The following is a 15,919-nucleotide window of genomic DNA, read 5'->3' as shown; positions in this document are numbered from 1 at the left end:
ACTATACGTCCTCTGGGAACGCGTGCTGCCCCAAGTGATGCAGCCGCTCCGTCTTTAACACCGCAGATCTTAACGTGCTTTTTCCCCCCTACTCTCTGGTCTCCACGCCCCGGTGTCAGCGCAGCGCCAAGGCCGCCTCGGGCTCACCTCTGGGCGGCTGTGTTGGCGTCCAGCACTCCGGCGCCCTGCATCCATGTCCGAACCGCGTTCATCCCGGCCACCATGGGCTCTTCTTTCATACTACTCCCACTCCTCTGGATGCTCTCGTGGATGCCAAACATCAAAACGCACCTTCACACTGTCGCTATCTCTCTCTCACTCTCTCTCCTCTCTCTCTCTCTATCCTCCTCTCCTCGGCTCCCTCCTTTCTCTTTTTTTTCCCCTGCCTCCCCTCCTCTTGCGTCTGTTTGATCGCGCTGTCAGAGGAGCAAAGTGGCGTGGTCTATTTCACTTGGCGTTTAGTTGCGCGTGTGTTTCTCAAAGTAAACAAAAGATGCGACATGTGGGAAGGAAAAAGGGGAGCTGTCAGCATCCAGGGGTTAGCTGCACCTCATGTCAGCGACTCCACAAGAAAAAGGGGGGGAAGAAGCAGCGGCGGCAGCAGCAGCAGCAGCTATGAAGATGAACAACGTGAGAGAGCGATGAAAGGGGAAGCGCAGGATGAGAGGCTGCACTGAGTTGGCGACAAGTCCCCCGGATCAAGGTGCAGCTGACAAAAACACAAGCAAAATGTCAGTTTTTTCTCTCTAACAAACAGTCCACAGCGCGAGAGAAAACCAGGAGATGAAACACGCTTCACCCTCCTTTCGCTCCGCTTCTTTATTTACAAAGTCGTCTCCTCTGCTCAGATGAATGAAAACGGAAGATTACGCGCAATTAAGAGGCAGTCCTGGGCAACGGCGGCTCCGCTCCTCGTCGGCTCCCTCGCTCGGGTGCTTTGCGCTCTTTTCTTCCCTGAGGAATCACTTTGGACCATCTCTGGGATGCCAAACAGGAGAGAACTAGTAGGTGAGGGAGGCGTGGCCTGCGAGGCGAGCGGGAACGCCCACTCACCCTCCCAAAAACACGGTTAATAACACGGACAATCAGCTGTCCACCAACCCGACCAGCACGCTGCCCGCCCGCCCGCCTGCCTGCTGTCCCCGCCTCGTCCCACGCAGCGTCCCGCCCCAGACACTTAGTCAGAAGCTGTGCGCGGTGCGTGTTTGTGTACGTGTGTGTGTTTGTGTGCGCGCGTGATCATATATGTGTGTGTGTGTGTGTGTGTGTGTGTAGTCTGTGCCTTTTTGTGCATGTCTTTAAACTTGACAATTAATGTATTCAGGACTATCAAACATCAGCTCAGTTTGTTTAATCCACGCAGTTTGCCCACAGAGACTAAAAGGCAGAGTGAAAGAGGAGAGACCCGGGGTGGTTGTAACATCTATCGCCTGTTGTCACTTGAGCTGCAGCTATGAAAATGTGCCCGCGTCTGTCTGCAAATCAAGACCAAACAGAATCCGATCACGTTTTTAAACGGGCGTCAGATAAAACATATATTGTCTCATTATGATGAGACAAAAACCGTGCAAGTGCACAGTGCGAGGAAACAAACGGAGGAATAGCTGCATCACTTGTGTGCAGATTTAATTGTGTTTACTTCTGTGTATATGTGTCAAATTAATTCAACATCATCAAATGAGCATCCATATTTTAATTTCCCACATTGTGCATGGGTGTTTCTACACGAACCAGCTTTTGAAGAAATACAAAACTGACTTTATTTGAACATAACATGGAATTTAAATGTTGCGTTTCCTCATAAGAACCGAATCAAGTATGTTGAGCGGTCCAAGTGTTCATTCAGAGTATCAACTCTGGCAGATTATGAGCTTAAGAAAAAGTTTCAGCTCACCAAAAGAGCCTGGCAGCCGCTTGCGCACATTTTTCTGTTACAGCCCGATGGCTCGAAATTAGCTTTGATTGGATGCATTACATAAATCTTGCGGGACTAAGTGCTGAATCCAACATAAATATGAGGATTACAGCTAAACTGTGCTCGTGTCACGCTGTCCAAAAACAAAACAAAAAAAAAATGCAATCACTTAAAAATAACCGCTCAATAACAAAAAAACAATGAAAAAAATAGAGTGTAACAAAAAATTTGCATGTTTGCTCACAGAAGCATGAAAACTGCACGGTGCAGGCTCACGTGCATGAAAACTGTTTCTATAAGTCAATCTTGCCAATCTTGGATGCTCGTGTTCACCATCAGTCCTGGTTTCTCCCCCACTCAACATCATTACAGAGTCATTTCTAAATTGTCAAATTGAATTGTCTGGGGGCCATCTGTTCAATAAGTACTGTTTGGTTAATTATAATGAAATGGAAAAGATGAGAGAGAGTCGTTTTTTTTATCAGGAGGGAATCTTTGAAAATTAAGATTTCTATCAAGAAATTGTTGAATTGAATCAGTTTGACACATTGATGCTGTTGAGATCACACACTAGTAAAACTGCACAATTAAAAGGCTTCAAAAATGTCTTAAAATTCTGATAAAATGCGCACAATTTAGCATTTATAGAATTATATTGTTTGCAGTTCTAATAATCTAAAACGACTTTTACTTTGATTTTAGCAATAGTATGATTTTTTTAATTTAAAAATTACACATATATCGTCATCTGCTGCAGACTAAGACATGAGAGTCTCAGCCAGTTGCAGAGTCTGACAAATGCCATAAACGGTCAAGGTTAGACACCAAACCCATGCAATCATCTCATCATTGTCTATAGCTGTTTATTTATGTCTCCTGCTGTGGGAGGAGAAATGTGAGCACCCACGTGAGTACACGATACAATAAATAGTGATAAATAAAAGCAACGTGGGATAAAATCCCTCTCACACTCACACTGCCCTCAGGTTTACGCACACAAGCGCGCGCGCGCACACACACACACACACACACACACACACACACCTCACACACACACGTTCAGAGTTATCCTTCAGCACATTTGTTTGATTGTGGCCGGGTCCTCTCGCCATGATCTGTCTGCCTTGGTCGGCATGCGGGCCAGCGCGAACACTCCAGGCCCCATGGGGTGGCATAGTATTTATATCCCCGAGCCCCCAACACATACACCGTTAGCCCAAATATCACCGCCTCCAGTATCCAAAAACAGAGATGTCAGTTGGGGGGCCCGATGATCCAGCCATGTTAATACTGTGATTCATTAACTCCATGGTAGCCAGACATAAAGGTTTGCAAGATATCTCTGGCTATTACACACGGACAGGAATGCGCACGCCATGTAAACGATGTAAAGGTTTGTGTGTGTATGTGTGTGTGTGTGTGTGTGTGTGTATACAACTTATGTTCAAGTGTCCACATATGGGGAGGCTATTAAAAATTCGCTGCGTTATAACTCTATTAGACATTTTGAAGTAACTGATCAGAAAAGCGAAGCAGTCCTCCTCCTGTACAACCACCAGATGTTCTCGTAAATCAAAAGGTTGAGCTGATGATAATAATGGCCCGATTGAATTGAAGACTCATAAAAATGACTAGTTGTAAAAATCGGGCATATGCTTATGAGAATGGGCCTTATGTCTAACAATATGCTCTTTAGTCGACATAAAAGGAGACAAATATAGATGTTAACTATTTAAATACGGAAACAAGAGACCACCAGGATGTGATTTCATTGATACCTACATTTAAGAAAAAAAAAAAACGTAAATAATTTATAAAACATGCAGAGAAATATTAGACTGAAAGAGGATGCAGATTTTAAAAATAAAATCAGTGAATAACGGTGAGAAACAGTTATTACTACTTGTAATAAAGAAGAAATTGTAATAAAAGATTTTTAACTTTTCATCTGTGGCCCTTCCTAATGATGACCTCACCCACTTAACTTCAGGTCACTTTAGGATCCATTAGGCAGAAACTTAGTCACTGTTCTTAGTGCAATGTTGCCATCTAGTGGCCGTAAAGAGACATTGCACGACTAAATCTACAGAATTTGCCTCCACTCAGGTCAGTTTTATTCTCAAATGTAGCACTTGCATAGCAAGTAGCATGCAGATAAATGCCATCTGTCCAAATAGCTGTTTCTCTGTGCCCATTAATTAACGTGGTCAACAAATGTGGACAAGGTCAATGAGACTGTAGATTCATGAGAACAAGTTGAGAATGTAATTGATCTTGTAAAGCAACATCAGAAGGTAAACTGTTGGAATAAATCATGTGGATTCAGTTTAACCCTTGAGTTACCGTCCAGCATCAGATGTAAGTTCGATATTAGTTTAAGGGGACTTTACCAGATCCTTGTTCTTGTTCTGAATGAATACTTCTTTGTTTAGTCGGTGGGTGTGAATTTTCAGTTATTGTGAGGAAAAGTTATCCTGTACTGCCCAGTGAAGGCCGGGGACATATATTAATTCATTTTTAGGCATTTCAAGCCTTAAACCGATTTAACAGAGTTTCATTTTGACTAGTTTTTCTACACCAACCTCTTTGGCTTGTGACCCATTAAAATGAAGCAGTCTTGTGATCGGTTCAGCCAGTGATGTGTTTTTGTTAAATTAAAAACCCAACCCAATGTAGGCCCAAGAGTCCTTCATTTATCCAATAATCAACCAATAAAAGCTTAGATTTGGGGAAAGTAGCAGTTATTCCTACTGAATGGAAACAAAGTATTCTATATACTGTACTGAGAGATGCTCATGACCTGTCCGTGACTACTGGGTAAGTAGCTGAAAATTCCTCAGTGCTTTGGTTCATTGGATTTAACAATTTGTGAAAATTCAAATTGTAAAATACTCTTTTTGCTTTGACCAAATGTGTTGACATTTCTCATATTTGTAAAACGTGTCATGGCCTTGCCCCATCAGACTTTGGAACTTGCTTTCAACCACTTTTTATAGACTTAGCTTAAGTCATTTCTAAAAAGAACTTTTCTCTCTAGTTTATCCACGAGTCCAAGATGACTTCTGTTCAGCTTTTCAACAAGAAGAGTTCAGTATGTTAGAAAATGGCCTCACTGGTACTGTGAAAATTGACTGGGAATCCCATGACCACTAAATATGCAGTGACTTGATGGCTGTGTAAAACCATCAGTTTGATTTAATTGGCCTTCATTAATCAGACATATTGTGTTGATCCACTGAAACCTGTGTCTCATATGAGAAATGTTGCACACGTTACATTGCTGTAGTGACACTGGAGCCAAAGTCACGGCTTTCACCTATACTCATAACATACAGTCACTGCTTCTATCTCAGCTTCCCCCATTTACCTTCAAAACCACTTATCCTCTTCTTGTCCATAATATGCTTTGTCCTAAGACATAATTCATTCATGTCAGTGAGGTGAATCATGGAATAAATTGTCCTGTTAAATACTACTGTAAACTAGAGCTGAAACTTTTAGTTGATTAATAGTTTCATTAACATTCACGTTAGGATTTTACGTTTTTTTTTTTTTGTCACATATGGTAAACTAGACATAATTGGATTTTGGACTGCGGATCAGATAAAACAAGCAATTTATTTATACGAACTTGGGTTCTGAATAATTCGACTGGGCATTTTTTTTTACTATTGTCTGACAATTTATAGAAAAATGATTAATTCATGTATTGAAAAAAAAAACAGATCAATCAGTAATTTACAACTAAAATCCTTAGTAGAAGCCCTACTGTAAATCTCCCAATATACATTTTCATAATAACTAATATCAGAACTCAACATACAGATAAATCACTATTGATCAGCTCCATTACCTGGAATTGATACTGCATACTGCATACTGATTTAGATACTAAAACCTAACTTTTACTTTCAACAGTGGCACATGGCCTGCATTACGGTACTTACAGAAGATCACATTGTTCTTCAGTTCAATTTCCCATTGTGGGGGGGTGGGTGGGGGTGGGGGGTTGAAGGGCAAAAGTAACAGCATTTCCCAAAAATGTGTCAAGTGCCCTGTGTAATATAAAGCAAACAACTAAAAGTCAAAGGTCAGGGGTGTCAGGTTTAACATATGTGGTATGTCGGCCCGAAAGTGCTTACATCACTTAACCTCTTCTGCTTTTTATGGCAGGGAAATGAAGAGAAGGTTAACCACAATCTCCTGACCAGACCAATACTGGGAAGTGTAGTGATTACTATTCTCTAGGTGAGATGTTGTTTATTTGGGCTTTTCTTACATGTGATGTGGAATTTTGGTGTTAAACGTATCGCTGTATCCACTTTGTAAATAACTACACTGGAATTTCAGGTTGTTTGGATCTATTTTTTTTTCGGTTATCATAAAATAATACAATAGTGGTTTTGATATCTTTCCAAAGCACTTATTCATTCACTATTAGTGTAAAAAAGCCACAAAGGAATTGAAAGTTAAAAGTTTACATGGGATTTAGTATATGGAAATTCTCTCTATGATCGGTAATGATGTATTATTCGAAATAAAAGACCAAAAATTTGGACCACAAAGCAATATTTCTCAAATTATTTGTGTCTGGTGCATTCAATTTATCCACTGAATTACAAACACTCTGTAAATGCATGACTACATAGATTTCAGAAGAGAAAACAGAATAGTGAATGAGAATTTTGTTAGTTGAGGGGATAAATCTTAATCAGGCCTTTTCACTCATTAGGCCAGGGGATCCACAGTTGGGGCCCTGGTGAATATGGTCACCAGTTGAAGGGATAATAAAGAAAAGCAATATTGTTGTTTCACAAAAAATACTCTAGATGTACTCATATTTTTCAGGGTGTTTTTCTTATTAAACGCAAGTTACATTCACCGAATCTGAAACGATCTGAGAATATAAAATGGCTAATGTCCACACTAAGGGCATGACCTGTGATGAGGGTCGACATGGCTCTATTTTCAAGGGTCACAAGCCAAAAATCTTAGTAAGCTGTAGCTACTAGTGCTACTACTCAGTGAAATGCAAGTAACTGCCAGTAATACATTACAAAGAGGAAAGAAAAGACAAATCATTGTTAAGTGATACACACACACACACTTCCTCTGTAAATGAGGAAGTGATGTTTCAACTGGTACTGGAGGTCAGAGCAATCATTAGTGTTAACTAATAGTAACAAACTCATCAGCCCCTTTTGTGGTTTAGAGATTAATGTCTTGCCCTTAGCATTTAAATATCAACACAGTCTATGTGAGATTCCCCTCATAGGGATGTTTGAGATAAAGTATATTGAGGAACTCTGTCTGAGAGCTCAGTTTTCATATTACAGTACACACAAGGGAGTCTTAATAGTCAATATCATTTCCTCATTGGCATTAGGTTATGGGCTTCAATTTTACAGAAAACTAGATTTTTTTTACAGCTGATACAATGCAACAATTACAGCTGTTCACCAGTCTAGATTTTTTTTTTTATAATGTAAAGCAGATGCAGGATGATACAGTGTGTCACTGTACACCTGGCAAATCCATAGCTGCCTCCAGGAGAGCGACAGCAAGAGCGAGAGCAAGATGGAGGGAGAGCACAGCACAAAAACTACAACTCTTGGCTTGTAACAGTAAAACACAACACGTGCCAGACCATCATCCACGGAGCAGGCAACGGCTCAAAGCTAAGCGACAGTTCAGTGATTTGCTGTCAAGCGAGGGGGAGAGTTTCCACCAAATGCCACACTCTCACCTAAGTGGCTGTTGATTTTAGCAGTGAGACAAACGACATGCATTCAGCAAAAGGATGCGTGGTATAGTGGTGACTTGGCAAGGAATGTGTCTGAATTCACTTTATTTTTTCACTAATCACTGAGAGCAGTTAAATATTACAAGCACCATAAGATAAATAGAAATATATAAAATCACATAAATAAACAAAAAACTTTTGGAATTTGAATTTGGAATCTTGCCCCTCTGTTCTTCTCATTTTTTGTTTTAAAGACGTTTGTTCTTTTTGTTCTTCTTGCCTCTTCTCAATCTGTAATGGAATACAAATGATAAGGAAATGAGTCTGAAGTAACACTTAATCTTCACTCATTATTTTAACAATTTTCAAAATAGAGGTTGCAGCCTTCTAGCTTGATGCTGTGAAGACTGTTTTAAATGTGTAGAGACAGCCTTATAATCAGTGCAAGATCAGTAACAATGTCAGTAAAATAAGTAATGATTAGTAATATTTTAGCTCATACTGATTTTAACTGAATCTTTGACCATTTAAAATAAATAAAAATGAACAAAAAACTCAATCAAGAGGCAACAAAAACCAAGGGGAAAAGACAGGTATTCAAACAGGTACAGGAAGCTTCAACACTAAGACAGGCAATATGTAGGTACCAGGAGGGTATGTACAGTTTGGTTGGCGGGCAGGAAGAGAATCACATGACAGACAAAAGGCGTGGGGGACATGTCCCGTGTTACACCACCAAGAGGTACTGACCTGAAGTGGCTCCACTCGCTCCATTGTGAGTTACAGAGAGCATCCTTGGCTCGGACACAGACAGCCTTGGCCTTATGTTTGACTTCAAACTGACAAATGTCTGTAGACTGGACTGTCAAGTTCTAAAAAAGAAAAATTAGTCAGTCATTAACTTTTACTCATTGTTGTCTGTGACTTTCTTATGATTTTCTGTCAGTTCAGTTATGAATTGAGGAATTTCCTGACATTTCATGCAAATATTGAGCTTCAAGACTGAAATTTGTTTATTACTTTCATTTCTGCTTTCATTATTTTATGTAAAATTTGCATTGCAATCAGTAGATTCCCCTTACCTTTGTGGGTTTTGAGTCAGCACATGGATTGTCACACCTTTTGCATACCCCCCTTAGCTGTTTAATCTGGAAAGTGAGAGGGAAGTAGGAATAGGGACTGCTCCAGGAGCTTGGGTAACTCCACTTTATCATTGTCTTGTTGACTTTGCTGATTCTCACCTTGTCAGGTTTCACTACCGAGGGTTAAAGAAGAAGATAGAGTGGGATGAAAGGAAAGACGCGAAGAGAAACAAATACATATAGATGAAAGAGAACACTGCGTTATGTGCAGAAGAATAAAAATGTCTCACCTATCTCCGACAGGAAGAAGTGTTTGGAGTAGTTCTCCACCAGAAAGTGCTCAGTCCTCACATAGACAGTGATATAGACTTGCTGGCTCTCCTCAGCATATGGGCAGTGCTTCTCATCCTGACAGGAGATCCCATCACCGCTCCTGTCTACTGTACAGCTGAAGTTACTCTGACCTGAGGAGCACTTCCAACGCTGGACACTGGTGTCCACAGAGCACTGGGTGTCATCCTTGTCAGCAATGCTGCATAAGAAATAGAAATATATATACATATCTAAATTCAGAGGACACATATATTTTACAGTTTTGGCTTTGATTTCAAACCAAGAACTTCTCATGGACAAACAGGTGAAGAGGCAGTTACTGATAAAGGGACTAGAAGCTAAACATCTATCATTCAAAAGCATTTATAGCTGTATTATTTTTATGTGATATCTGATCCCAAGACAGAACCATGACCCTAAAATAACAAAAAAAGGACTTTGTTATGTTTCCTTTCATGAGGAGGTATTTATGGATGTCACTGGGTAGTCTCAGCTTTGACATGAGTCTGAACACTCTGTTATTACTGGACAGGGAAACAGAAAACATTTCAGTGGTTTGTGAGCTTACCGCCGAGCTTTGATAAATGCTACTTTGCCAACGCGACTTCTGTGCCAGGTCCAAGAGCAGTGGAACTCTCCGTTGTAATTTTGAGCAGAGCATCTCAAATAATCTTCTAATGAGAAAAGTCACATACACATGCAGAGACACACGAATTTGAGGCAATTAATCAGTTGAAATACTTAGATATATGAATGTTCCCAATTCTAGTGATCATTTGATTGTGATAGGCTATCTTAAATAAGACCGTACCTTGATCAGTTTTCACAAGAATCTTCCTCCTCTGGGTTTCCTCCTCTTGGATCAGGACCACAGTGTGATTGATGAGTGATCCGTCCTTGCTGTGACAGGTGTAGTTACCTCCTCCTAAGCTTTCCTCCAGCTGCACTAGGTATGAGTTCCCTCTCTGCGCTTCCTGTACTCCATCCTTCTTCCAAAAAATATCCTGAGTTTTATTGTCTCTCCTCATCAGCTCTTCTGGTGACTCCAGGCAGCTCAGGGGCTGCTGGCCCACAGAGCCATCCACCTCCACAAGTAGAACTACCAGAGGACACACGCACAAAGACATTAAAGAAAGGCTAATGTAAGATTATTCTTATTATTATTCGGATTGATGAATTCCCAGAGATCAAACCTACTGTTGGGGAGCAGAGTCCAGTGGCTCCTGGGATTTTGGCAGCAGACTTGCTGCAATATGGAAATGTGGAGGAATGCTGAGATGATGCTGTAAACAAACAACTTCATCTGAATGACAGAGAGGGAGAGAGTGGAGGTAATGACAGGGATGTAAGGAGGGGAAAGGAAAAAAATAAGAGAGGAAAAAAGACAGAGCAAGGGGAACAACAAATTAATAAAATCAGGACAGATATGACCCTTGAATGCACATGCCCAAACACACTATATCTTGCGTTAAGCTGTAAAATTGCTGCTGAAATGAATACAATAAGTTGCGTCCATAAATTCAACAAAAACATGGAAACTGTTAAAAGTATCAGTAAATTAAAAAGTAAAACAATTTCAAAATAAAAGCAAGACAACACAAAATCTTAGTAGTAGTAGCTTAGTAGCTATATCAATTTGCATGAATATACTCTCTATATTAACTATATACATATGGGAATTTATCTATCTAATCTAATCTAATCTAATCATATATACTGTAAATTAACTTTCACTGACGTTCAATTACCTAAAGAGAAAAATATCTAATATAAAGTGCATGTACAGAAAAGAAAAATGTTGTACATATATTTTGAACCTGCAGCTACACAGAGTTCATTTTCTCCTCGGTAATATTAGATTCATCTCATATCTTTAAACAGTAATGAAGCTAAACCAGTAACCGGTTAACAGATAAGTCAAAAGTCATCTTACCTTGTCAATAACGTCCAGGATTAGGAATGGCGATCCTGCGACTTGTGAGCTACTTATATGCGACTGACACACACTGACATATATCAGGGCCAAATTTCCCCACGTCGCCTAGAATAGAAAAGTCCAGAGGAACTTCGCTTTCGAGCCAAGCGTTCACGTGAACAGAGGTATTCAGCCACCTATTTACTCACTTCCACTTGCGCTCCTCACTGATTCACGCATTCACTCTTTTTTAATGAAACCTGAGACACTTCACAACATAATTATAGAGCCATTTTAGGCCATTCGTACCCTTTAAAATGAGTGTCGTTTGTTAGCTGTAGCTGTACCAGTGCTGTAGTCTACATGTTTATTTACTTTCGTGATGGCCGGATGTTTCCCATTTCACTTTCAGGTACTTTTATCATAGTGGCGGAGCCACTTGACACAGATGATGTGGTGGTTGCGACCAATACCTGTGTTAATGCCAAGCCATCTGAAATTTTACCAAACCTCTTTGAGCTGTCCCCACTGCACGAGGGTTTTTTTTTCTTCTCATGAGACATTATTTCACTGTTGCATTTCTTTTCTCTGACGAAAACAGAAATTAGAAAATTAGCAAACTAGCAAAATGTCACTAAAACCTGACAATATACTCTATCCTCCATAGGAACAACAGTTGTAGGTGGTCTGGAAGTATCATGTTACAAGAAAATACGTGCAAGACGTCACTAGTCGGTATAGTGACACGGGAGATAGAAAATAACGTGGTATTTCGATGATACTGGGCCTTAGTTAGAGGGGAGAAGGGTGAAAGTATTATAATTGAAAAGAAAAAAATACATACTCTGGCGTTCTCTGGCAAAACGTTTGGTTTCTCCCAAGAGAAAGTTGGAGTGTTATCCCGGCGGGAGTTTCGGTGGGGGTTTAATTATTCGCGCCCACCAGCTGCAACAACAATAACACTTCCGGCCCAGATCTTCAGAATAAAAGGGCGAAAAAAAACCAACTGTAATTCGTCACAAAACCTTTATTGCCATTATTATTGTATCTAATTGTATGTAATATTTAGCTCACCTTTCTGCAGCCTATTATTTTATTATTAATTAACCATTCTGGGAATAAGCTAAATACTCAAGTGCAGAACTTTGAAACTATTTTAGGAATCATAAAACTTTTACTTTGAATCCATGGCACTATACCACAGCCGGTAAGTGCCACACAGATGCCACACAGATGCAATACATAAATATTACTATTCATCCATCATGGGTTGTTTGGCCTTTATGGGTGTTATCAGACCATTTTGGTTTCTGTTCTCTTTGTCCAGCACAGATGCTTTGGTCACTTTGGGTTAACTGCTGCTTTATCCTGCCATATTAGAACAACACTGAACAGCATCATTAACACTAATGGTATTTTGTTTATGCTTTCTGTTTCCCCCTTTGCAGTCAAAGCAATCCCTCTATCTTTCTGTTCACTGGACAACAATATCATGTGTCACTTACTGTAACTTTCAGTACAGAGATAAGACTGGGAGATTTTTTACATGATGGACTGGAAAGATTGTGGAGATTTTGTTTTGAATCCCAGTCAGTGAGCTAACAGTCTTTCTCTCTCTCTCTCTCTCTCTCTCTCTCTCTCTCTGTGTGTGTGTGTGTGTGTAAGATCACATTTATGTCAGGTGCTTTTATGCCAACTACTGATGTTAGTGCATTCCCACTGTCATCTGGAAACATCAGGCTGTTCATTGTGTGAATTATGACAAACACTCCTGCCATTTGCTTTTCAGAGAAAGAAGCAAAATTCCATCAAAATAAACAATTTCCCAATAAGGGGTCATGAGATTGAATGGATAGTGATTGGTATTTTAAAAAGAAACATACAATATCTGAGAAAAATGTGTACATTGATATGGTGTAGCATCAAGTTATTTCCATGATTAATTAATTTTAGTTTTTGTTTCTTTCTCAGCTCTCTCTGTTTGTTTAATTTTCAATTTCTATTTGATTCCCTTGGATTTTAATGGTGTGAAATCTCAGATGAAACAGTAAAATCTTGTACCTCTTTTCCAGTATTCCCTGTAGGAACTATGTTTGTGATAGCATCCCATAATACAATCATGTCATCAAGACCTGTTTGTGTACATGACATTTTGTGGTGTGCATAATAAAACCAGTTTGGCAATCCTCAATTGTACGTCATGTTTATTCATAGCCACACAAAGCAGGCAATGTGTTACATTTTGGGAAGATGTGATAAACCCAGCCATGCCATCATCATCAACCTCAAAATGAAACCACAAAAAGGAAGAAAATGAAGTAGACTGAGCGGGTCAAAGAGGGACGTCACAGTTGGAGGACTGATAATACAACAGTTGTTTAATAGAATAATAAAAAGGATGACAAATAGGACAAAGATACTGAGATAAGAAAAATGAAAAGACACATGAGAATGTCAGAAAGGACTTGAGCCAAACTGGCAGACCGGAAAAGCAGAGGATTTCTCTCTGACTTTCCTACATTAGTTAAATATAACAGAGACAGGAGGACACTACAGGATATTTATTAATAAAACTATAGAGTCAGAAATGTCATTACAGATTTTGACCTATGTCCTACACTTAAGTTTTAAAAGAAGCACATTGTAACTGTTTTCCTTTGGCAAATATTTCCTCATGTATAAAGAAGTTAGAATGAACCATTGATTGGTTTGTTTTTGTTAAATCTGGTTAAGAATTTGTTTAGATTGGGATTTCTCTCTGTCTGTACTTTCCAGAGTAGTAGTTATCTCCGAAATGGTCAGTGATGTCTTTGTGTATGTTTTTGTTGCCTATGACGTGTCGGGCAGGTACGTCAACATGCAGTGATGAAACTGTTACTCTCAGTCTCGTGACATATACTGTTTGCGGTTGGTTTTGCATTGAAAGTCAGAGCTCAGGCAGAAGACAAACTCATGTTCCCTTTTTGTTGCATCACATGTATTAGCACGTGTATAGTACACACGGAGCTTTTGAAGCATGTTCTGCTCAATCATCCGTATTTAATACTTCCTTTTAGGAAATTTAGATACTCAAAGTCAAATGTGACATTCGTGTATAGGATGATGTAAGGCTTTGTGCATTGAGCTTGTGTCCTTGTCTATGAACAAATATAGGAATCCCATTTAAACACACAGGAATGTACTGTACACGCCTCCTTTAACTGGATGCTGTTTTAACTTGATGTAGCTTGTCCCTTGCATTTCAAATATTAAAGGAGATCAGTAATGTCAGTCATGTAAAGTGATTTGTTGTCTACATTATGGTTTAAAATTTGGCTTAATATTTGGGGTTCTGAAAACTCTCATCCCGCATCCCTCCCTTGGTGATGTTTTCTCTTTTTACGAGTGTACCCTATAAACATGAATCTGAAATGATAACACAGATGATAGTGAGTCCTCCATAGATGATTATGCACTAATTGTATTTGAGGGTCACATAAATACCATTCTACACATGGGTTTTTTTAAAAAGAAAGGAAAAGAAAAGAGAAAGTATAATAAACGGGGGGTAGTATTTATGCCTGACCACTAGATGTCCACAGAGGACTACAGGTGTGTTCCTTTATGATAACAAGTTTCCATTTGAAATGAAAAGCTGTCTACTGTAGTTTAATAGTTCAGAAATTACACATATTAAATCCTTGAGGTTTAACCAGTTATGCAGTCAGCACAAGCTAATATTATTACATCACTCACAGTGTGGCACATGTGCACTTCTCCCTAGTACAGATTCAGATTTAATTGAGTATGGCTGATGTCCTTGCTCAAGTGTCATAACTCGATGTTTTGCAGCTGCTGAGAATTACACGGCTGGGCAAGAGGCTCTATACGGGCTTGTGATGTGTGGCTGTGCACTGGAATGTCTCCCACATGCCCCCAAACCATAACAGCTGGAATGAAATCAGTGCTATGATCTCATCTGTGCGAGGGATGGAAAGTAGGGAAACAAAAGGAAAAAAAAAGACAGTGATGATGTAATATGTGTGCACATATGTGTGTGTGTGAGAGAGAGAGGTGGAGAGAGATGAGGAGAGGAGTTGATGGAGGTACAGAAAGGTCAAGTCATAAAAAGTGGTGGATTCTGCACCTCGATGCACATCCCCCGTCCCTTTTATTGACTGAGCCTGTCGTGATTCTGAGCTACAACAGATTTGTTTTTCAGTATGGGCAGACCTCGGTGGCATTTAATCTGTTTTGCTTGGCCTTCTTGAAGGTTAGTTGGTGTATGTGTACGCCTGTGTTTATGCAAATTCTGTCTAGACTATCTTAAAATGTTTGTGGGAAAAATGGAGACTGCGTTTGTATGCAGATTCACAGATTCATGAACTTTCTCTGACTAGGGATTTCACACACTATAGTGTAGTTCCTTAACATTCATCTCAGCAGGGAACCACTCATCAGTACAAAACCAAATTTACTGTGTTTATAACAAAGAAGTTAAACCATCGAGTAAGGAATTTCCAGTATTTTGCAAGTCTGAAGAAGTAAATTGTATTGGACAATTTAATTCCCATTCATTCTTCCTGTATTCTGATCCCACACAGGGGAGTCTTGTTCTTTGCTGGATCACTATTCTGTAGCTGAAGTATGCCTTTCAAAATTTTCATTTGGAGTTTCAAAGTTGACAGTGAACTCAGCTCATCTTCAGAACATTACATGGGAACAGCAGTGTTTTGAGATAAATGCTAACACGGGGATGCTAACCATATGTGTATTAAAGGCAATGAATGTCACTGAACTGAACGGATCAAAGTGATTTGATGTTTAATATTGTCACCATCTGAGTTTAGTGTTTTAGCATCTAACATTGTACTAATTACATTACTGGATTGTTAAGTTCTGAAAGTAAACTAAACCAAAGTAAACTGAAATTCTGACCTCATGGTGGCGCT

General features: G+C 39.6%; 2 protein-coding genes across 10 annotated transcripts in view; both read right to left on the bottom strand.

Annotated features, from left to right (window-relative positions):
- The window catches only part of ebf1a (EBF transcription factor 1a), a 55,989-nt gene extending 54,860 nt beyond the window's left edge, over positions 1 to 1,129 (bottom strand). For 3 of the 6 annotated variants that reach the window (XM_018675513.2, XM_018675512.2, XM_018675514.2), the window contains exon 1: positions 148 to 1,127. In XM_018675513.2, coding sequence (XP_018531029.1) covers positions 148 to 281 — 134 coding nt within the window. In that variant the 5' untranslated portion in view covers positions 282 to 1,127. Of the gene's footprint in view, positions 1 to 147 lie in introns of all 6 variants that reach the window. The other 3 variants (XM_018675518.2, XM_018675517.2, XM_018675515.2) reach the window with 3 other exon arrangements.
- Positions 1,130 to 7,746: 6,617 nt separating this feature from the next.
- On the bottom strand, positions 7,747 to 11,944 carry il12ba (interleukin 12Ba). 4 transcript variants are annotated; one of them, XM_018675384.2, is made up of 9 exons: positions 11,833 to 11,944; positions 10,271 to 10,376; positions 9,885 to 10,172; positions 9,642 to 9,747; positions 9,031 to 9,272; positions 8,900 to 8,913; positions 8,741 to 8,806; positions 8,409 to 8,530; positions 7,747 to 7,949 (listed from the first exon to the last, which is right to left on the bottom strand). In XM_018675384.2, exons 2-9 carry the CDS (start codon positions 10,374 to 10,376, stop codon positions 7,907 to 7,909), a joined length of 987 nt encoding a protein of 328 aa, XP_018530900.1. In that variant the 5' UTR covers positions 11,833 to 11,944; the 3' UTR covers positions 7,747 to 7,906. The 4 variants fall into 4 exon arrangements, with proteins under 4 accessions (XP_018530900.1, XP_018530898.1, XP_018530897.1 ...); XM_018675382.2 differs by adding an exon at positions 11,007 to 11,114 and having other exon boundaries at positions 8,741 to 8,913; positions 11,833 to 11,940; XM_018675381.2 differs by having other exon boundaries at positions 8,741 to 8,913.
- Positions 11,945 to 15,919: the final 3,975 nt, after the last annotated feature.

This window comes from Lates calcarifer, linkage group LG8, assembly GCF_001640805.2.
Source record: "Lates calcarifer isolate ASB-BC8 linkage group LG8, TLL_Latcal_v3, whole genome shotgun sequence".
NCBI lineage: Eukaryota > Metazoa > Chordata > Actinopteri > Centropomidae > Lates > Lates calcarifer.
The sequence above is the reverse complement of the archived record's forward strand: the minus strand, read 5'-3'. Positions and strand labels throughout refer to the sequence as shown.